The 24,028-nt window shown below is 40.2% G+C and overlaps 1 protein-coding gene across 3 annotated transcripts in view; it reads left to right on the top strand.

Moving 5' to 3' along the window:
* The window catches only part of ARMH4 (armadillo like helical domain containing 4), a 166,000-nt gene that overhangs the window by 76,437 nt on the left and 65,535 nt on the right, over positions 1–24,028 (top strand). For all 3 annotated transcript variants that reach the window (XM_070249808.1, XM_070249809.1, XM_005605207.4), the window contains one exon: positions 14,561–14,827. In XM_070249808.1, the coding sequence (XP_070105909.1) occupies positions 14,561–14,827 (267 nt within the window). The remainder of the gene's footprint in view (positions 1–14,560; positions 14,828–24,028) is intronic.

The following is a 24,028-nucleotide window of genomic DNA, read 5'->3' as shown; positions in this document are numbered from 1 at the left end:
ATAAACCTCATTTTGGTTTAGTTCCAGTCATGTTTTAAAGTTTAAAGGGGAAATCTACTTTCACACATATTTTTGAAAAATCAGTAATCAACCTCACCAACCTATAATTTATCTTTTGAGTGCATGTGGATTCTTATATCCAAGTTTAGTATGTCTTCTTAAAGCAAATATTCCTTTAAGACTACCAAATTATTGAAGAGAAAGGTTTGATTCCGATGGGTCAGAATTTATAGAGAGAACATTCATATGGCCTTTCTGTTTCTCTTTCTAGCACCCCTGAGAAATAGAATAGTATCGCTATAGTCTCATTTTTCCGGAGGGACCACGTAAGAGGCTGCCGTCTGAATCAAAAGTGAGTTGTTTAATGAACAGGCGTCAGACTCACAATTTTTGCTCTAGGGCTCTATCTATTAAGATAACTCAATCTAATTGGGGGCAGGATTTATAGAAGAAAATGGAGAGCATACCAATGATAGGGGGGTCAAGGGATTATGTAATGACCACTAAATGTGAGGGCAGTTATGTAGGCCCATCTTCTTAGCTTGCTAACCAGATACAGAAGATGATGTTATCAAGAGCAGGATCCTTTCATTTAAAGAAAGTAATATTAAATGAAATAAAATATTTAAACATCTATCTAAAATGTAAGTTGAATCCCAAACATTTTGCAACTGGTGTTTGAAGTGGATAGATGGTCTTGTCTCAAGCTTTTTTATTTTCTCATGTATGTACCTTTTAACATTGTTAAAGCTAGAGTGGAGGAAGTTTCTGATAGAGTTCAAGAAATGTGTATAGGAGGTTTTAAAAAAATCACTCTGAGGGGGCATTTAAAAAAGAGAGAACTAAAGACATTAGCTGAAATGTTTAAAGCAGAATATTTAATAAACAACAACATTTGAGATTTTATCTAAAGTTCATTCCAGACTGCAGGCGCTTTAATGAGAATTTGAAATTGTAGAGTTTGAAAATGAGAATTTGAAATTGTAGAGTTTGAAATTGTAGAGTTTGAAAATGGAGTTTGAAAAGCCAATTAAATCTCTTACTGAACTCATTAGACCTTCTTCACATGTAGATGATATGGATGCCTTTGGAAAGCACATTTTGGATTTCAGCTTCTGATGGAGACTCTGATGCACCCTACCATAGCTAAATGACTAGATCTTGGGTAAAACCCATGCTTTAGTGTGTGAATGAGATTGCAAGTGGTCAGAAAAATCTCCGAGGATTGTGCTTGTCAGCTTGATCCATCCCAAATGTGAGCAGAAACTGAAAGAGAGAGCCATAAAGAGTAAGCAAACTGGACAGGTAAAGGTGCTCTAGGAGAAATGGTCATGTCAGGAGTCTACACTGGCTAGCAGCAAGAAGGACATGAATGGAAATTCCCATGTTAGGCCTGTGTCTTTAAGAGGGGGATAAAGTTTTTCTGGGGTTGGATCACAGCCTGACTCCCTACAGAAGAAAGTGTAAGTCCTCTCTGGAAAAAAGCATGTCCAGTTGGATCCATAGGTTTCCTACAGATTACAATCAAGCAAATACGAGCTTGTAATAAAAGGTTAACAAACCAACAAGGAACCAAACAGCCATAACTGAGAGTCAGCAGAAAAGACAAACAAGTGATTGGCTCACTCCCTACCCAGGACCTTAGATACTAAAACTCTCTGATATGGAATATAAAAGAATTGTGTAAAAAGGTTTAAGAAATGAAAGATGAAATCACAAAAATGAGCAAGTAATAAGAGGCTACTGATGAGGCTGGCCTAGTGGCAATGTGGTTAAGTTTGCACACTCTGCTTCAGCAGCCTGGGATTCGCAGGTTTGGATCCTGGCTGCAGACATGGCACCGCTCATCAAGCCATGCTGTGGCGGCATCCCACATGCAAAATAAAGGAAGACTGGCATGAATGTTAGCTCAAGCACAATCTTCCTCAAGCAAAAAGGAAGATTGGCAAAACATGTTATCTCAGGGCCAATCTTCCTCACCAAAAAAGAAAGAAAGAAAGAAAGAAAAGAAAAAAAAGAGGTTACTGAGAATCACCCAGCAGATTTTAATAAAAGAACCAAGTAAAACATTTAGAAATAAGAATATAATTGTTGGAAAAAAATCCCTCAATAGTGGGTTAAATATGCCGTAAGAGAAAATTAATGAACTGGAAGATCAACTTGAAGACATTATGGAGACTGTAGCACAAAGAGACAGCAAGCAAGACAGCAGGAAAGAGAAGCTAAGCTATACAGAGGGTACAGTGAGACCTTCTCACTGATGTCCAATCAGGGTCCTGCAGGAGGAAATAGAGCAATTGGAAGAGAGAAAAGATTTGTATTGCTAATGGCTGAAAATTTTTCCAGAACTGATGCAAGACATGAATCCATGGATGCAGCACAAAATATACCACACAAGATCAGTAAACCATCAGAAATACAAACACATCTACAGCAAAAGACATGTACAGAAGTGTTCACGGCAACATTATTTGAAAAAGCAAAAAAATTCAAGAAATCTAAATGTCCACTACCAGTAAAATGGACAAATAAGTATTAGCATATTAATATAGTGGAAAACTATGTTGCGCTTAAAACTAAAGGTGAATGAATGATTGTTGCATGCAATGATATGGGTGACTCTCACTGTGAAAGAAGCTAGACACAAAGAAAAATATACTGTATGATTCCATGTGTATGCATTTCAAAAATCAACAAATCTAGGGGCTGGCCTCGTGTTGTAGTGGTTAAATTCACCCACTCCACTTCAGTGGCCCGAGGTTCACAGGTTCGGATCCCAGGCATCAACCTGGCACATCTTGTCAAGCCGTGCTGAGGCAGCGTCCCACATAAAATAGAGGAAGACTGGCACAGATCTTAGCTCAGTGACAATCTTACACACACACACAACAACCCCCCCCCCACCAAAAAAACCCAACAAATCTAATCTACGGTGTTAGAAGTTAGGATAGTTGTTTACCTTTGAGGTTGTAATGGAGTCATAAAGGGGCTTCTGGGGCAATAGAATGTTCCTTATTATTATTATTATATTTTAATTTGGGTGGTGGATAATTTGGGTGGTGGTTATGCTGGTTTGTTCACTTCGTAGTAGTTTATTAAGGTATGCATTCATGATTTGTCGACTTTTTATTTTTATGTTATAGTTTAATAAAAACGTTAAAAGCAGGGAAGTGCTCACAAAGATACATTGTAGTGAAATTGAAGAATCATGAAGACAAAGAGAAAAATCTTAAAATCCAGATTTTAAGGAACAAATCCAGAGGAAAAAGACATATTATTTACAAAGGAACAATGTTTAGATTGAGAGCAGACTTCTGAGCAGCAATAATGGAAATGGAAACTAGAAGACAGGGGAATTATACCTTCAAAGTGCTCAGAGAAATGAGCTGGTAGCCTCGAATTATGTGCCCAGACGTTTTAAGAACAAGGGTAAAATAAAAGCGTTTTTATATAAACAAACAGAGTTCACTGACAGCAGATTTCAGAAAAGGAACTTCTGAAGGATACATTTAAGGAAAAAGAAAATAATCGCAGAAGGAAGGTCTGAGATTCGAGAACGAATAGTGAACAATTGATAAACATGTAGATAAGTCGTAAGCACTCATAAGTCATAGTAAATATACAGATATATTATTTGTATAAAATAATATAATAATTTCTAATTTATGGACTAAGAGACGAAAGATCTAAAATAGTGGGTAACGATAGAATATATATAGGGAAGATACAATGACACGATCAGCATTTAAAGTAGTCAAAAGCCCTTTTTAATGAGTGGTAAGATAGTGATTAAGTTTAGTCTTTGTTTCATTAAATACACATGATAAATTTTAATTAAAATTAATACATGGTAAATTTAGTGGACTAGAGATGTTAGCTGTGATTTTCTTGTAGATGTCCTTTATCAGATTGATGAAGTTTTCTCTTTTTCCTAGTTTGCTGAGACTTCTTTTGTTTGTTTTGTCAAAAATGAGTATTGGATTTTGTCAGCTGCTTTTTCTGAAGCTACTTTTCTGAACCTGTTGAGATGATGATCTGGTTTTTCTGTTAATATGGTGAATTACACTGCTTGATTTTCGGATGCTCAAACAGCCCTGTGTTTCTGGGATAAGCCCAACTGGTCGTGATGTATTATCCTTTTTATGTATTGGATTCACTTTGCTAAATATTTTTAACTAAATAAAATTTAAGATGAAAAGTGTTAATGGACTTATATAAAATACTGTGCTCAACTATTAGAAAATGCTCTTATCTTCAAACACACATGAAATATTGACAAAAACTGACCATGTGCTAGCCCATAAAGCACTCTTGACAAATTTCAAAGAATTGATATCACGCAGGCCACAGTCCCTCATGGCTGTTCAATTCACTTAGAAATTAAAAATAAAAAAGGATAAATTGTCCCATACTTTTGAAAATTAAAAAAAAACCCACTTCTACATAACTTCTGGACCAAATAAGAAATCATAATAGAAAATAAAAATAATTAGAACTGAATCACAGTGAAAATATTATATGAAAACTTTTAAGATGAAGGTAGAGGGATATTTAAAGGGAACTCTAGCTTTTAAAGCTTCTTTTAGGAAAGAAGAAAGCCTGAAAATTAATGCACTAAGCCGCCTCCACCTTAAGCTATGAAAACAAAAGAACCCCAAGGAAAAGAGAAGGAACAAAGTAATAAAAATAAGATTTCATTATTTTATTTTTTTACTTCTTAAATTCACAACAATTTGACTAACTTTGTGTGGAAGAACAAAAGCCTAAGAAATAGCCAATGCGCTGCTGAAGAAGAAGAAGAAATTGGAGGAGGGGCACTTGCTCTCCCAGATATGAGGACTTACAAAGCTCTTGCTGTGTGTTTATGTGTTCAGACACCGTGCTCGTGGACAAGGATGTTCAGAATGACTAGTGGAACAAATAGAGAGCATTGAGCAGATACCCTTTCCTGCGGTCCTTGATGTATGATAGAGATGGTACTGCAGAGCAGTATGGAAAGAACCTTTTTTTTCCATACTAGCTCTCGGACAATATGCAAAAAAAATTAAATCAGATGGAATGTAACACGATACACAAAAATCAATTCCATTGATTTATACAGATATGAAAGGTGAAATTTAAAGATTTCAGAAAAATTATAGAGTATCTTTCTGAATTAGTAATACAGAAGAGTATTTTTCAGCTATGACACAAAATTTGGTAACCATAAAAGAAAATATTGATAAATTCCAGTATATTAAACTAAAAACTTTTATGAAAAGAGGCTAGAAAGGCAGCGAAAGTACAAGTTCTAAAACTAGAGAAGTGATTTGTGATACATATAACTGATAAAGGATTGGTGTCCAGCATAGAAAGAACTTCAAAAAATCAACAGGAAAATGACAGACAACACCCCTCCCAAATGAGCAAACATATGAATAAGCATTTTACACAGATCCACAAACATATAAGATACACAACCTTATTAGTAATCAGGGAAATGTCAATTATGTCTACAATGACGTATTATTTTGTACACACTGTTTTGAAAAAAAGTAACATTTAATACCACCAAAGGTTGGGGAGGATGTAGAGCTAAGGAAATTTATCTAGACATTAGCTAGAATGTTAGAATAAAAGTATTTATTTGACCCAGCAATTCCACTTTTAGGAATACGCCCTAGAGAAAACTTGGAATAGATACACAAGAAGTCATATAAAAGGGTTCATAACAGCACGATGCTTATCAGCAAAACAATTGGCAACAACTAGATAACCCAAATGTTTATTGACATGAGGATAAATAAATAAATTGTGACATATTTGCGTAATAGAAAACCGTAAATCAGTGAAATTAACAAGCCAGTGTTTTGTACAACAAGATGTGTGAAACTTAAAACCATAATTTTGTATGGAAAAAAAGATTTCAGAATATAACATTTGGTAATTTTTTATGGCATTAAAGGGAAGAAGATAGTTAATATGAGAAAAGAATATGCAAATAGTCTCGGCACTGTTGGTAATATTCCAGTTCTTAAGTCAAATGTTGAGTTCTGTGGGGTTTGTTTTATTATTAAGCTTAATAACATAAACATTGTATATATATTCTCTTGTATATGTCTAATATTACATGATAAAAATGTAAAAGCATTTGGCAGAAATATTTAGAGTTTAGAAATGTAATAAAATTCTACAAATTCTAAGTCAGCTTAACATTGTGAGCTGCTAGATTTTGTGGTCATTATTTCAGAAACTTCTGGGGTCCTTCAATCCCTCCTGATCCCAGAGAGCCATCTGCTGGAGAATCGCTTCACGTCCTCAAAACAGGTTTAATTTTTCCTTTTCTGGTTTGTAAGTTTTGTGCCCAATTGATGCCCAAGTTAAAAAAACAAATCTGGAAAATAAGAACAGTGCCATCCTTAGTGCGTGAGTCACTCTTTATGAGTGGAAACCATTTTGCTACAATGGCTTTTGATTATATTGGTATAGGGGTTCCCAGGAGAGCACATACCAACAAACGTTTCTTCATTAAGAAATATGCCACTGAGGTGTCAGAGCCATTCCCTTCAGAGGGGAAGTGCAGGAAAGACTAATACGTGCGCGACCTCTGCCCCGAAGCCGCCCTGTTTCTTTTTATGGCATCCTTTCTCTTCTTCATGTGCCTTAACTGATTTCTCTTAGATTTAGTTTTAAACTTTGTAAAAGAAAGAAAAAGGCCACTAAGAAGAGAGATTCGACACTCAAAACTAATGGATAAATAGGCAGAAGACGAAGATTCAAATTAATCATTGCTGTTCCAAACAGACAGAAAGTGCAGGCGAGATCCTGTTCCTCCTGTATGTCAAGGATGACAGCTTGTGTTGGGGCATGAGTATTACTTCTGGGGCTCCTCTCCTCCCATTGGTGGTATGACATATTCTCAACTAAGGTTCCCTGTGGACTCGTTAGTAATACTCTGGGAATGCTAGCTACATCTCTATCTTCTGGAAACTTAAAAATGTCTAAACTGTGATAAAAATGGAATGAGAGAAACCGAGCACCTCTGGTGGGAACTGGCTGGTAAGTGGCAGCTGGACTTCGTAGTGGAGTCAGTTACTCAGGCGGGGACCATAGGGCGAATTTTCTCCCACATCTTCTACGGATTTTGTTGGAAGTTAACCCATGGCCCTGGACCTGAACAAAATTACAACTCTTGGTTCTGGTGACCTTAGGCAGAAATGTTTGCAATAAAGAAAGAAAACAGGCCTGAGTTAGAGAATCAAAAATTCCGGGTTTCAAAGACCCATTTGAGGCCCTGCTGTGATATTTGGGCACTGAAGGCAGTTATATCACCAGCTAAGTAGGCTGTAATTAAAGCAAGGCTTATAAACCCTGCTTTCTGTTTAGCCAACCGTGTAAGTTTGTAGGATAATGCCTGCCAAGCATTTGAGTCTCTCAGAAGAGAAGCCCCAGGAAGCACAAAGTCTTGCTATGGGTTATGAGGCAGCTGTTCCGAGATTCTGTCAGAGGGTGGCCAGACAGACGAAACTGGCTTAGAGAGAGTACTGTCTAGACACATTTTTCCTCCCTGCCACTTGAGACAGGACATTTCCCTATTTAAGCTGCGGACACGCTACTTTATATCACCAAGCATCTCTTAGCCATGTGGCACTGTTACCTGACATCTCTGTTTAATGCTTCATAGTTTTAATTTTCACCATTTCAGTTCACTTCAAGCCCAGCAATCGGAAATTGCACCATGTCCTAGTCCCTGTTACATGTTGAGCTGTCTACTGTCCGAACGCCAGTGTCAGGTTTTTTGGCTGATACTCAGGTCAATTTTTTCACTATTGCTAGGTGTCAGAATTGACAGTGGACGTGCTAGCAAGAGCATCAGATTAAACCTAAGTGACTTGATCGTGGTAAGAATACTGTGGAAAAACCCATTAGCTTCATGGTGAGGAACCTCAGTCAATGCCTAACCTTGCTTCTGAATTCAGTGGGACACCTTGAGCAGATGCTGGTTCAGCAGGAGTGAAAGGGAATTTAAAGTGACCTGTGTCACGTGTTTGGGAGTGGGAATGGTGCGAAGTCGTGGGAGGGTTTTGCCTGCCATGAGAGATGGTTACTCATAAACCATCATTACTGCCCCCTTGATAGCTGTTAGCATCACTGTTATCGTTTGATATTACGGAGTAATCAGTGTCAAGTCAACCTGGGAAAAAGAACCACCAGTTACGAGGATGCACTTTCCATTCCAGGTGACATGACTAGAAGCGCTTCTCAGGCTGAACTCTCTGAACTTTCCCCTCCTGGGTTGTGGGGTTTTTTAAAGATTCTCAGGACAGATATAACTTGATGTCTCTGAGCGCTATCACCAGATGTTGATATATGAGGTATATGTGTTATTTATGGTAAACTAAGAACACTGCTTCTTTTTAGAGGTTCATTTTTTCTTTTTCTGTGCCATCTTTATATGGAATAATTGTGTATGTGTGTGTTTACCTTGATCCACATGCTTATTTGGGATTCAGGTAAACAAAAATAAAATTTGGGGTTTATTTTAAAAAATTGTGAAATTCAGAAAGCATTACCTTATAACCTTTAAATATAACCTGGTAGTGCCATTTGAATGAATTCTTTTAGTTTTAGTTCTTTGGATCAGGGATCCTGTTATTGTTTTGGCACAGTTTTTTATATTTTTATTTTTATTTTTTTTTGAGGAAGATTAGCCCTGAGCTAACATCTGCCGCCAATCCTCCTCTTTTGCTGAGGAAGGCTGGCCCTGAGCTAACATCCGTGCCCATCTTCCTCTACTTTATATGTAGGGTGCCTGCCACAGCATGGCTTGTCAAGCGGTGCCCTGTCCGCACCCGGGATCCGAACCAGCGAACCTCAGGCCGCCAAAGCAGAATGTGCGCACTTAACCGCTGTGCCACTGGGCCGGCCCCTTGGCACAGTTTTATTTGCTGAACGTTTATTTCATGTCATTGTCCTTTGTGATCAGAGGTCTTCATGACATCATTATTTGTATTTCTTGGGTGTAATTAGTTGAAAGACTGGCTGAAATACAGATGACTTTCTCTTCAGTTTTTATGAATGGAAGGTGAGTGCATACAACTCTGGTTTATTTTGCACCTGTTGGTCTTAAATGTTGCCTTTGTGCTTGTAGCAATTAGTCAGAGGAATGTATTACTAATAATTTACCAAATGTTACTGTAGGTTTCCTTAGATCTAGCCAGTTGTTGAAAATCTGGGTCTGGCTCATTGTTTATGCGTTCGTTCTTCCACCCATTCATTCAGCAAGTACTTGTTGAGCACTGCTGATTGCCAAGCACCGTGCTGGTCACTGGTGATACACAGAGGACAAGACTGTCCTTCCTTCTTCCAATAGTTGTCCACCTCTCTGGGTCAAGCTGCTAAAAAATATGTTATTTTGCTAATATTTGGAAAGATGAGCATCCCTTTTTTGTTGCTGATCTGTGATAGTAGTCACTGTCCCACTGGAAATTGCAGCAGTGTACAGTGACATAATATTAAAGATGTTTAACAGGTACAAAATAATTTTAGGCTCCTAAAAAATAAGAAATTTTTTTTGGCAGAAAAAGATAATGCGGGAATAGGCTAGACTAGAAGAGAAATCTCACTCCTGTAATGCTTGTCTTCCTCCTATCTTCTCTACACACTTTCTGAAACTTCCTTTTTCTGTAGCTGCCTTCTCAGGCTTCCTCTTTGATTCCTCAAATATTTAAAATGACAAGTAGTAAACCTTATAAGTTTCTTTGGGCTGAAGGGTGGGGTTGTGGAACAAGGAGAAGGCGTTCCTCTTTCATCCTACGTGTCAGTCAAGGTCCCTCCTTTCTTTCCAGTAGTATAAATTGTATGCTACTCAAAAGATGTTTCTGGAGAAAGTGCTCTTCTGTTTCGCTGTCTGACTTGGAATTAGACATTTCATGTAGGGCGTTTCAGGACAGGGAGAGGAGAAAGAAGGCTCTGCGCTGGTGGGTGAGTGTGGGAGAGATGGTGAGATGTGAGACAAGTTGACCTAAGCAGTGCCCTTCAGATCTCGTCATGAAGGCAACACCCTTTTTCTGGGCCTAGACGTGCTAAGATGCAGTCCTCTCTTTGAGACACAAAAGGATGGAGTAAGAGGACTTTTGAGGTCACTTTCATTTTTTTATAGCTCTATACTTAAATTCTTCAATTTTATTGAGGTATAATTTACAAATAATATTGTAACATGTTTAAGGTGTACATCGTGGTGATTTGATATGCATATACATTGTGAAAGGATTCCCACCATCTGGTTAATTAACATATCCGTTACCTCACACACTCACCTTTTTGTGTGTGTGTGACAACACTGAAGTTCTACTGTCTTAGCAAATTTCACTTATACAATAGGGTGTTATCAGCTGTAGTCACCACTTTTCACATTAGATCCTCAGACCTTATTCATCTTAGAGCTGGAAGTTTGTATCCTTTTACCAACCTCTCCTCATTTCCCTCAACTCCCAACCCTGGCAACTTCTTTTCTACTCTCTGTTTCTATAGGCTTGACTTTTTTTTAGATTCCACATGTAAAGGATTCTGTGTGGTATCTGTATTCCTTTGTCTGACTTATTTCACTTAGCATAAAGCCCTCCAGCTTCATCCATGTTGTCACAAATGACAGGATTGCCTTCTTTTTTATGGCTGAATAATATCCCTTTGTATGTGTGTATGTGCACATACATATATACATACACACACACACACACACACACACACACACACACGTACCACATTTTCTTTATCTGTTCATCCATCAGTGGACACTTAGGTTGTTTCCATATTTTGGCTATTGTGACTAACACTACAGTGAATGTGGGAGTACAGCTATCTCTTCTAGATAATGATGTTGTTTCTTCTGGATATATACCCAAGTGTGGCATTGCTGGATCCTATATGGTCTGTACTTTAAAGAGGAGGAATTAACTGTATGCATTGAGGACCAAGCAGAAGTTGTCCTTGGTGGGTGGTGGTGGACAGAGGACACCAGTTCAATGATGAGCTTTGCCTTTGTGTTCCTAGAGGATCAGTTTCATATTCTGACAATTATTCTATTAATTACAACCTTCTTAGGTTTGTGGAGAGGAAAGGGAACTAAAAGTGATTTTATAACGCTTTAAAAATAAACAGATGTTCTTTGTAGCCTGCGACCACTTTCTGTCGACAGGAGGAAGTCAAAAGTCATCAAATAGTCTTGATGATCCCCAATGGTTTCTCCATAATCCAATGACCCCGTTACTTTTTCTCTATCCAACTTCCTCCTCAACTTCTCTTTAATTGGAGACCTGCTCCATCTTTATGATGACTCCCTTCACACACAGTCAACTCCCTCCTTCCCCCACTCCTCCCAGCTGAGCTCTCCTAGCAGCACTTGCCGCTGATTAAATCTCTGCCTGCTCCACCCTCGGCTTATACCTGCACCCAAGCAGCTCATGTGCCTGGGGAAAACCACACAACCATCTTAACTTGCCTCACTTTAATTTTATGACATCACATTTCAAGTGGGCCCACAGAGCTGCCTGGCAGTCTTACCACATTTTCCCTGAGAATTCGCTCGCCTACTCTCCAAGATGACTGTTTCCCACTTTCTCCTCTCACCTCAAACCACCAACATTCCTCTTTTCCTTTCCAGTTTTTTATTTGACTGAGAAAAATAAAAGAAATATGAAGATAGCTTTCACATATTCCCACTACCAGATATACGCACTCGCCTGCACCTGTGCTGGCTACAGTGGAGGGTGTATCTGAGCCAGCTGTGCACCGGATCCGCCCCCCCCCCCCCCCCCGCCCCCGCCCAGTAATAGCAAAGAAGCCAACCTTATAGTGGCCACTATGTGCCAGGCTTAGTTCTAAGTACTTTATATAACAACTAATATAAGCCTTACAACAGCCCTATGAAGTAGGAATAATACCAACTTTACAGGTGAGGAAGCTGAGGCACAGCAAAATTCGGTAACTAATCACACAGCCGTAATACGTTTGTGTGGCTCCAGTGTCCATGTGTGTAATGGCTCTACGGTTCCTTACCTCTCAGGCATTCCCTCAGCAGCTCTCTCTCTTCTGCACTGCCAATTTCCCCTTCACCAGATCTTACTCATCAATTACAAGCACATTCTAGTGTCTCCTATTTTAAGAACCTACCCTTGACCCCTTATCTCCCTCCAGCGACCCACTTATATCCCTATTCTCTTTCTCAAATTTCTTGTAAGAGTTTTCTATATTTGCTGTATCTACTTCTTTTTTTCCATTCCAGTCTGGCTTTTGTCCCTACCATTCCACAGAAACAATTTTTGTCAAGGTCACTAATGACCTCCAAAATGTCAAAGCCAGAGGGACATTCTCAGATTTTTGTTCCGCCGCTCAGAAATCTTTTTATTCCTTTGGTTTCCTTGACACCCGTCTTGGTTTTTCTCTCACCTCCGCAGTCATTTCTCTGTCTCCCTGGCTGGATCTTCCTCTGCTGGCCAACCCCTCAATGTCTGATTGCCCAGGGCTTGGGCTGGATCACTTCCCTTTCTATTCACGCTCATTCTCTTGGTGATCTCAGCCAGCCTCAAGGCTTTAGATATTATTTATAAGTAGACGACTCCTAGATTTTTATCTCTAGCTTTGACCTTCCTCTTACTTCCAGCATCTCCACTTGGATGTCATTCACATAGCCGTCACATAGTTCATATGTCTCAAATAAAATTCTTGATTTTGCTTTTTGTCCTTTAGTTCTCATTTTTAGTAAAGTGAGATCTTCCTCCCACATCTCACCTCATAATTATCAGCAGGGCTCTACCTTCAGATTCTGTCCCAGATCTGACCACCTGTGCCTCCTTCCAGGACGACTAATACCCTCATCCAGAGCACCGGCATCTATTTCCTGGGTTCTGAAGTAGTCTCCTAATGGGTCTCCCTGCTTGTTCTCTTGCTCTGATCTAGCCTGTTCTGCACCCTGCAGCCAGAGTCATTCTTTATAAATATACGTCAGATCTGGCCCCGTCTACCCTAACTCCCTCATTTCCTAGATTCTCTCTGTCCCTTCCTGTCCCCCTGCCCAGCCTTCTTTGCCATTCTTTGAACACAACAAGCACACATCTGCCTTCTTTTGCCCTTGTTGTTCCCTCTGTTCCTTTCTGCTGGGAATGCTCTTGATGTAGATATTGACCTGAAATAAACAAGAGAGTTCATTATTTTGGTATGATCTTTGTTCAAACTCACCCTGTCAGAAAAACTTTCCCTGATCTCCCCATCTAAAATAGCAGCGCCTGGCATTTTCTATCTTCTTGCCAGTTTTAATCAGAGTGTAGTGTCGTATTGTATATTTGTGTATTTATTTGTTTGTGTATGTCTCCTTGAGTGGCATATCAGCTCCATGAAAACAGAGACATTATTGCTTGATCCCTTTCTCCTGGAACTAGACGCTTGGTAAATAATTGTTGAATTTTTGGAATAGCGACAAGTATTAAGTCTTACAAAGTTAAAGGACATAGAATAAAAAAGGTTAGAGGTAATTTTTTTTAAAAGTTAAAAAACCTTGATAGATGAAATGATAGGTGAAAGGGGTAAGGGGTATGAGTGGAGAAAATTGTCTAGAAGCAGAAAAGGAGAGTCTCAGAATTCTTGGGTGGCTTCCCTTCTCCCCCGTCCGAGGAGGGTTTCCTGTTGCAGGATCGGCTGCGTTGAGAGCCCAGGGGAGAGACTAAGGGGAAGGCCTTGGTGGACTTCGTGGGCTGTCATCCAGGGCTTCAGGGCAGCCTCCAGGGTGAGGGTGGGGCCTCGAAGTAGTCCCAGAAAATTAAAATTAGTGAAACAAAATGAAATTGAGGATCTTATGTTCCCTAAACCTACTCCACCTAAAAATTGAAAATGACAGATTGTGAATTAAACTCTCACGATGATGGTAACGATAATGATTTTTTTCATGTGTTGCTTTTCTGACTGACCTTGGTCAGTACCCCGTTCCCCGGGCCTCTTTAGAGCTGGGTTGAGAAGGTTGATGTCCTTGGTCCCCGTTTCTTGGGTCACTCCTCTGTTAGGAGCACAGATCCAGGCGTGGAGTTATGTACCTCTCACTGAACATTGTTGTGAGTTCTACTCGCTGATGTGGAAGAAGACTAGAAAGAAAACTATGCCAAAATAATGAATTCTCCTGTTTAGTCTTATGAGATAGAAAGGAATTGGAACACTCCTTTTAAATTCTGTTAGTATTTCAGTGTGCTTTCTAATGGGTAAATCTTTAATGACCTCCAGAAAACCAGGAAGGGGATGTTTCTTACCCTTGTAAATATAAGTGACTTCAATAAAAATTCATATTACCTGAATTTGACTCCCAAGAAACTTGATGCATGATAATCATGTGACATAAGTGTGATTGTGAAAGTTTAAAATGTAGGTATATGGTGGGCACATAATGCCTCAAAGCTCACATTGCCCTACTTTGGCTATAAAATTTGTTTTAAAAGGCCAACCACGATTATTTTGTAGTGTTTGGGTCACTTCAAAAGATTCATTACATGCAGTCACTGTATTTCTTCATCCTTCCCTTTGGTTTCTTTCTGCCTAGAGGGAGAAGAAGATGAGGATGAAGAAGATGAGGAGGAGGATGAAGAAGAGGAAGATGAGGAGGAAGATGAGGAGGAAGACGAGGAAGATAAAGATGCAGACTCCCTGGATGAGAGCTTGGATGGCGACACTGAGCTGCCTGGGTTTACTGTCCCGGGCCTCACGTCTCAGGAACCCGGCTTAGAGCAGGGAAACGTGGTCCCCCTGGAAAGAGCCACCTACCAGGTGCCAGCCGCCATTGAGTGGAAACAGCAGAATCAAGGCCTGGGTAAGAGTCCTGTGTGTTTTCCTCTCTCCTTCCTTCCCTCCTTCACTTTTCTAAGGTGATGGCTTTTTTTCATTGGCCTCGATTAGGGAGCAAAATGGGTTTTCAGTTTATGTTTATGGGTGGTTCATTTGGGGAAAAGTTAGTTTTTTCTTCAATATGTTTATATTTATGCTTTTCAATAGGCAGGCTCCAGACAGTCTCCAACTGCCCACGAAGAGTACAGTTACCGTGTTCTTTTTGGAAGGAATTCCATCTTTCCTTCCCAGCTGGAAGACAGCTGTAGGCTCTGGGAGGACTTCCAAATGGGGAGGAGCTGTGTGTAACCAGTCTGCTGAACAAGCAGTGTGAATGGACTGGAGTCAGAAAACAAATCTGTCTTGTCACCTTCTGTCCTTTCAGAATTTACTCCCTGGGGGAAATTCTTCCCCCGCTTCTGGGTGAGCTTTCAGCAGCCCCTTGCTGCTCTGTCCATTCTTGTGGTTGCACTCCATTGTCAGTCACAGCCTCATTTCAGCAGTCAGTGGCCAGACAGCCCAATGCTTGCTCTCTCAGTGCGTGGCCGCATTTTCAGGGGAGGACTCTGTGGATGCAGGCTGACCCCAACGTGGCACTCTTCTCTGTCAGCTGTGAAGCACCTGTGTCTCTCTCCTCTTGGCTTTTTCAGGAGAGACACTGTTAAGCTCTGGATGATTCTTTGAGTCATCACTCTCCTGACCTGAGGCAAAGTGACCTCTTCTCCAAAGAAATCCCCTCTCTGAAATTCTCTTAATCTTTAACACCTAGGCCCTTTTGTATCTTCAGTGTAGCAGGGGTTAGGTTTAAGAGTCATAGAACCAGTTTTGGGGATATTTCATTGGAAATTTGGGTGTCGGTCTCGGACTTTGCTCTGGAATATCATGCTAGTGTATCTTGGTGTCTCAGTTGAAACTTCCAATATAGAATCCTATTACATATGATTTCTTAAAGATCATTCTCCTCCCATCCTGTGAAACTCTTTGAGATCAGCAGTGAGAAAGGGCGAGTGCATTAAAATGCGTATGGAGGGGTAAAATTGCAGCATCTGTGTAGTTTAAAACAAGCTCTTTTTTTTTTTTTAAAGCTCAAACTGGAATTGGTAAAACCTTTAAAGGTTTGCAGTCTAGGGAGGAATACTGCTCATAATTTCCACAACTAAAGAAACATGCATAAGGATGTTTGATGCCATCTTCTCTTCCTTTGTAGAGTTCTCTGATGAACTGTCCTTGGATTTGTTAATTAATTTATCCAACAAACCCAACTCAGTCCTGTTCTGTTCCCGGCACTTTGCAAGGCAGAGGGAACACAGAGAACAACAAGACAGTGCCTTTTCTTGATTAGAGCAGAGCCCATTTCATAAAGGTTTCAGTGCAGCGAAGCTGAGTTCTATAATAAAGGAAAGTCATAGGAGAGCAGAGCAGAAATATAGAAGGGGCCATTTAGATTAGCCTGGAGTGTTTCAAGCTGTCACTTGTAGGATATGTAGATAGGAGAGAGCCTGTAGAGGAAGGAGCCCAAAGAAAGAACATGCTCAAGGCATCAGAAGGATGAAAGACCATGACACATACAGATGGGTTGGCAAAGAACATCGTAAGTGGATAAAAAGAAGCCCTAGGAGATATGTCAGCAGAGGAAGCTGGAAAGGAAAGCAAGGGATGTATCATGAAGAGCTTTGAATCCCACGAGGTTTTAACTTGTCCATTATGAAAACCGTTCTGGTAATAGCATAGTGGAGGAAGAGGGGAAAAACATGAGATTGGAGAGAGAAAAAGGCCATTTATGAGACCAATGAAGTGGTCAACGTGAGAAATGAAGGCCTGAACTAAGGTGGAGGTTGTGGGACAGAGAAAGAAGAGCCAGCCTGAGAGCTATTTGGTCACAGGTCCTAGTGACTGATTTGGGGGGATGAAGGAAGACAGAAAAAGAGAGTTGATGATTTCTAGGTTTTCAGCTTGGGGAAATGGGTGGATGGTGATGCCTCGATGAAGATAGGAAATAGAGGAAGAGAGGTGAGTTTGGCATATTGGGGGAGATGATGAGCTATTTTGGGCATGTTGAATATGAGGAGCCTGTGGGATGTCCAGGAGGGACTTAGATTTTGAGGTTTGAGTTCAGGAAAGAAGTCTGAGACTGAGTTATAATTCTGGGGTTATCACTTTATTAGCTGGCATAAAGGTGGTAGTTGAAACAGTGGGATTTCCTGTGAAGTATGCATATGGTGAGGAGAAGGTAATAAAGGACGGGCTTTCACTGGACAGGCAGAGGGTATCAGTAATGTGAGTACAATGTTTACTAAATTATTTTCTGAAAAATTCATGTGATTGGGCAATAATTACTTTAAAAACATACCAAATGAAACTGATAAAAGATTTTAAAGGTATGAAAATGTCATATTATCAAAATATTATAAAACACAAAATAATATTAACACAGGCCTGTGAACATGTGAATAAATATTTAGTTTGAAATGCGCCTATTCTATGTGAACTGGTTTGAAATGAACAAAATAAAATACAAAATACAAAGAAAAATTATTACAGAGCAGGTTAAAAGCAAAGACGGAAATCCATACATCAGGTAGCTCCCCTGGTGTGGCTTTATAATATGGAAGTATCATGTACAGTTACACAGTCTTTTTAATATGGATTGGATGAATATTCAGGGATTCTAGCACTTTCCTAGAAAGAGGAGAGAGGGAGAGAGAGTTGCCTTCGTATAGAGTATGGAGGACATATGGCATCTACCCCTGGACTGTGGTTAAGGAAACCAATTTTCCCCACTTATGAAGTTGACTTGCCATCTATGAATAATTATAAGCAATTGGAGGGGCTGTGGATCTTAGAACAATATGTGGAGGCTATAGTTCAAGGCCTCTAGAAAGGTCACAATCCTGCTGACACCTTGATTTTAACCCCTTAAGACCCCTTTTAGCCTTTGACCTGCAGGACTGTAAGATAATAAGTTTGTGTAGTTTTGAGCCACTAAGTTTGTGGTAATTTGTTACAGCAGAAATAGGAAACTAATGCATAAATATTTCATAAGCAGCATCATATTAGATGCTGGCAGTTGCAGTCAGAGTGTGAACTTAAGTATAGTTTTTCTTAATGAATCATTAAAACAGCAAAGATTGAGACTCTTTAAAAAGTAATCCCATTTAATAACAGTTGAACTGGCTATCTTCTTCATTCCTGTTTTTAAATGAGTTATTTTATTTATAGATCATCACATCCTATTTTACAATATGAGTGGCATTCCAAAGCAAGTGCTAAAACCTATGTAAACTTTTAAGAATGAACAGATTGGAGTCAGTCATTGGGATTGGCTAAAAATAATGCAGACTCTTTGAATAGATTATAGTCTCACTTCCTGTGAAGTAACAAGAGCAGAAGACATAGATGACTAAGGTAAAGCATAGATTCATGGCCTCAAATTCTCTGCACTTCTGTTTTCTGCATACGTGTTGCTTCTAAAGCTTTGGAGAGAGAGAGCTCGCCTTCTCGCTCATGCTGTTGGGAGGCATGGCTGTGAAATGCACTGTGTGCAGCCAGGATAGAGAGGATCAGGAGTGAAAGTTCCATATTCTGGCTGAGGTGGACTGATTGAAAGGTACAATGCTGGCAGCATATAGGAAGCTCTTTATACGCACATGCAGAGTTCATTTCTTCTCTGATCTAACAAGTTCATTTTCAAATTTATTGGCAAGAACCTGTACAGAGAGTGGATCCTGTGACCCACACCACTTCTTATCCTGTTGCTGTAATAAATCAATTATGCTTTTTAAAGTATGTGATCAATATGACCAAAGTTGAGTCAACATATCCATTTTAATGTATAAACATTTCCATTGTAATTAATACCTGCAGATTCTCTCCTTCTTGCATTCTATCTCTGTTAGGATGCCTTTAGCTACAGGTAGCAGAAACCATAATTTAAATTGGCCTAAAGAATAAAGGAATATATTTTCTCTCAAAACAAGAAGTCCAGAGATAGAGCTCCTAGGTCAGTTCACGGTCATCAGTGACCCAAGTTTTGCATCTTGGTGCACTGTCCTCCTCGTGTTAACTTTGCCCCCGGGCTGGCCTCCTTCTAGTTGCAATGGCTGCAGTAGTCTCAGGTGTTGCACCCAGACAAGACATTGTCCAGAGAAGGAAGACTGTCTTTTCACTGTTTCTTGCTTAAGAGAGAGGAAGCCTTTCCAAGAATCCCCCAGTAGAATTCTTGTTGCCTCTAATTGTCCAGGATTGCATCCCCATTTCCAAACAATTCTTGGCAAGGGGAATGTGATCACATGACTGGTGGAATGGATGGGCATGGTTGTCAATCACCACACTCATCACCTGTGATTTCTGTGTTTTTCCGTTTTCTTCTCTTGAAGCTCATACTTCACCATGTCTCTTCTATCCTCTAGGAGTCCTATGACCAATCTTGTTAAATTCATATCTTTATTTTAAATATGTTTTGAGTACATGAATTCTGGATGAGGGTCTGAGGGTGGTATTGTTCTGTGTTCTTCCTCAGGATGAGACCATTTTTGGCTACTTTACAGTTTGGTTGATAGTCTGAATGAACAAGGTTTCCAAAGCCATCAATTACTTAAGTGGAGAATTGTTATAGTTATCTTCACTTTTTTTCAAAAGCTTGCAACTAACAGTGGAATGGACTTTTGGTTTGGGAGGTGAAATATTTTTCTCTGGAAGTCTTTAAAAAACGTGATAAATATTCAATTAATGGCCTAGGGGTGTTTGTGGAAAGCAGAAGAATGAAGAACACTCATGTATCTATTTTTTCATCAGACATTCATTGAACACCTACTGAGTGTGTGTTGTATGTTGTGGAAATACTGAGAGGCTGACATATGAAGAGATAAATCACCATGGGGCAGAGAGTGGTCCATGGATATGAGGTCAGTGGCTGAGCAGTTCCACAGCAGGGAACTAATCATCACTTATACCCAGGGATGACTTCGAGTGGGCAGCCAAGAGGGAGGCGTGACTTCAGGGGTGCTTTGCCAGATCCCCTGATTTCTATCACCCTTCCTGTCTTAACATGGTGCCTGCTTTTCAATATTAGAGCCTTCCTGTAGATTGAAATTGTATATCTTGAGAAGGCCTTAGAAAAACGCAGATCTGCTATCTGGGTAGGATAACTCATTAAGATATTATCATTTATTTATTGTTAATTTATTAGGTTCATTAGCTGGTGATTTAGGATGTTTTAAGATGAAAGAGAAAGGAACAGAGGACAATATGTTTTGAATTAGTAGGAAGATAGAATGAACTGCAGGCCACAGGGTATGGGGGTTGGACCTTAGAGAAACTGAGCACTTGACTGTGAGAAAGTCAGACCCTCAGCCCTAAAACGTGCCAGCTCTTCTCTTTCTTCTCCTCATCCTCCTCCTTCTTATTCTTTTGAAACAGTTAACATGGAGCTAAGACTTAACACTTAGATACAGTGCAGCAGGAGGGAAAAGATGCTCCGCAAAAGACAGTGGGAGGTGTGAGCTTTCAGACAACTCTTCAGTGCAACAAATGGCAGCGTGTTTTGATGTATCACGGGTTGAGCTATGGATTAAAAGGTTGCTCAGGAAGCTGCCAGGGCTGACGTAATTAAATATGTGTATGGAAGGAGAAGAAGGAGAGAAACCTCAGTGCAACATAACCGGCACAGAGTGAGTGGCAGATTGGCTAAAGACCCCTGACCAGTCGTTCTCTGTCTTGATTGCACATTGGAATCACCTAGGGAGCTGTAAAAACACTACCTGGATCCTCTTGCTAGAGGACAACTGTCCTAGACTGACTCTACTGGTTGTTCCCTTGGGGTCAAGCAGCTTCTGTTTATGTAGGAGAATGGAGGAAGAGAACTTTAAGAAGTGTTTCTGTATTCTATGAATGGAATCCCCATTAGTAAAGGTTTACATTGCTTTATATGATCTTTTGTGTATTGGATTAGTGTGTCTTAAAAAACCCCAGGTTTTTACGGTTATGTGGAGATCAAACTTAAAGTCAATATCCATGCTTGATTTTCCCCAAAAGCCCATGGTCCCGTTACAGACTCCTAAAGCTGGACCCTGGAGGTTTGTACCCAGGCTCCTGCCTCTGGGATGAGTGAGCATTTCCTGGTATGGTTTCAGTGGGTAAGCATCTGCTAGTTGTCTGGGGTTCCTTCCTGTTCCTGAGATGGTGCCCTGGGTTTCTGGATTTGAGGGTAGTCCTGTTCGCTCTTTGGAAAGAACTGGATTATTTTTCCTAGACAGGAGGAGCAGAAGACCTGGGTGCCGACCTCCTTACTCACATTAGGCAAGACGCCCTAGTGCTGGAGTTTAAATGAGAGACCATCGTCCCTGCCTTTCCCTGCCTCACGAGGATGAGCGCATGAGGGGAATTCGGTCTGCAGGGGAGGATGCCTTCCCAGTCCAAGATATTATTTCTTTGTAGATCTTTCCATTTGGGCTGTTGGCTGCTTGCAGATTAGTAGTATTTGGGGATTTATAGGGCAGAAAAGTCTGTCCAGATGCCTCTGGGGAAGATTCAGCAAACTCAGGATTTCCGTAGGTTTCAAATGCACTTATTTCCTGAGTTTTCCATTTATTTATTTTTTTCCTATTATATTGTAGATATTTTTGTTAGAAGCCTTGAATCCTCTTTTTAGCATGAGGTAGGTTATAAATAGGTTAAATACATAAAAATGGATAGACTTCCTTCCTGCTGCTCCTCTCCAGCCATGCTCGCGGGTGTGTACTGAGGACCACAAATACAGAAGTTCGTGTGAACCAAAAGTCAAAAGGACAGCTGGCCAAGCCTGAAGAAAATCAACTGCTGGCCTAAAAACAATTTAGTGTTTTTTTCTTTCATTTGATGTTCAAGACACTTCTGATGAGCAGTTATATATATTGACTACAGTCAAACTTTGTGTTCTTTCAATGTGGGAATGTTAAGCTGTTTGGAAACAGGAAAGGATTGACGGCATGGATAATTTTGTGGGTTGCACTAAATCATTTTTAAGACTGACCCTTAATGATTTTTCACAGCTATCTCTAGGACTTTTGCATGAAGAATCTCAGGTAGACGTAACTGAGGCTTCAGGAATTCATTAATTCCAAGAGTCATAGGCAGAACTGAGATCATTCACACACACACACACACTCTCACACTCTCTCACGGTGTCCAACTCAGCTGTGGAACACTGCAAATTCCCTCCTGCTCCTCCTAAGTTTTCCTTTGAGAAAATGAGTGAGGGAAACCCAAACAACAGAGTTAGTAGAGAGTGTCTCTACAGCACAGCGGCAGCACAACTACCCACCAGTACGATTTTGGGTGTCCAGAGCAAGCCGCTGACTCCCGCAGGCATAGAGCCTCTCTGGGGATGTTCCCGTGGTAAGGAAGGGAGATTAGTCTCGGTTGTTAGAATAAAATTCTTTGCGCTGGCTGGGTCTCTCCAGTACTGTAGTAGTAGGTTCTGTGTCATCTAATAGAACTGCCAGCCTCTCAGGCTGTCAGGAAGCCAAAGCGACTTTTGAAATTCAAAGGATTGGTGGTGCAAAGTAAAAATACAACACAGCACAAGCGAAGGAGGGATTAAATGTTAAAAGAAGGAATCAGAGATTTAGATCAGGTAACTCGAGGATTCAACAGTTCACGGATCGGAAGCGTTTCTTAAAATGTATTTGTCTCTTTTATACCCCTGATGTATTCAGGGACCTCCATGGTCTGTCTGGGGTCCACCTGCCGGCTTTGTTTTTCCTGGCTGCTCTGTCAGAGACCTCTGCCTTAGTCAGGCTATAGTCACTGTCGCCAGTACATGCATTTCTGCAGACATGCATCTGTCTGTACCCAGCTCGCTGAAGCCTCTCCTGGCAACCCTAACTTGTGCTGAGCTTCCCCTTTTGAAGCTTCTCCTGCAGTTATTGTCAGTATTGCTCAATTTCCATTCAGAGCACTATCTTATTTTGCTTATTCTTTTGAGGGGAACTTCATAGCATCTAGCAGTCAGCGTTGAGGACTGTTGATTGCTTAAAGGGGTGTTCTCTTGCAGCTGGTAGCTGTTCTGGGCCTGAAACTTCCCAGCTCAGTTGGGAGGTGGGGTAGGGGTGCTTTATTGCACTCTGACTGTTTAAACAGTGGTCCCTTCTGTTACTCTCCTGGAGAGCAGCATGGGGGGAGTTGGGGTTTTTAAGTAGAGTTAGCTCTGTTCATGGAAAAAGTGGTAACTGATCGGGTACCAAGGTTTTTCCAGAACACTTATAACTGACATTAAGCTTAAATATCACATGGCAGGTAGAACCTCATCTGATTTTAACTTTCTCTTGTTCTCTCTACTTACCCCAGAGCAGTTTTTACATCTACAAAAAGGCCTTTTGAACTAATTAGAATGAACTAATTACAGCATGCTTTCCAGTCGTAAACCATAGAAAGCATTTTGAGGCTAGGTTTTCTGGAACATAATCTATCGTTTTATTTTCTTCCAGCTTTATTAAGATATAATTGACATACAACATGTGTAAGTTTAAGGCATACAACGTGTTGATTTGATACACTTATACATTGCAAAATGATTACCACCATAGTGTTAGCTAACACCTGCATCACATCCCATAACTACCATTTCTTTTTTGTGGTGAGTAATCTAACATTTTAGAATATATTTTTAGAACAAACGTTGAGTAATTCTACACTGTAGAAATGATCAGACCTTGGAAATGCTGGACCAACTACCTTTATTATCTTGGCATCTGAATCAGATAGAATGAGATGGCTGCATTCTCACAGTGGTCAATCGTTCAAAAACTTTCCTTACAGTGAATTAGGTGGCTTAATAGAAACAAGGGCTTTGCTAGCTTCTATCGAAGAGTAGAAACAGCCGTGGCGTCACCTAGATGGAAGTGAGAAATTTACTAACCCTGATTCTCCCTGCCACTGAATCGTTGCTTCCCCAAGTTAGAGAGCAGAGTTGTCGTTTTGCATGTTAATTCTGGCTGCAGCAAACTTATGATTATAATATAGTGTTTTAAACGCTTTAGGGTCTTGGTTTGAAAGAAATTTTCTCTTTTCATGTCTTTAATGCCCTGTCAGAGGACCTAGACATTGGTTTCTTGTATCAGAAGTTCACTAAACATAACTTTGGAGCTGTTGATTAGGAAGGTCCTTCTGGAAACCTGAACCCAAATAGCTCAGCTCCAAATTATTCATC

This window comes from Equus caballus, chromosome 24, assembly GCF_041296265.1.
Source record: "Equus caballus isolate H_3958 breed thoroughbred chromosome 24, TB-T2T, whole genome shotgun sequence".
Lineage (NCBI taxonomy): Eukaryota > Metazoa > Chordata > Mammalia > Perissodactyla > Equidae > Equus > Equus caballus.
This window is presented reverse-complemented; position numbering and strand designations above follow the sequence as displayed.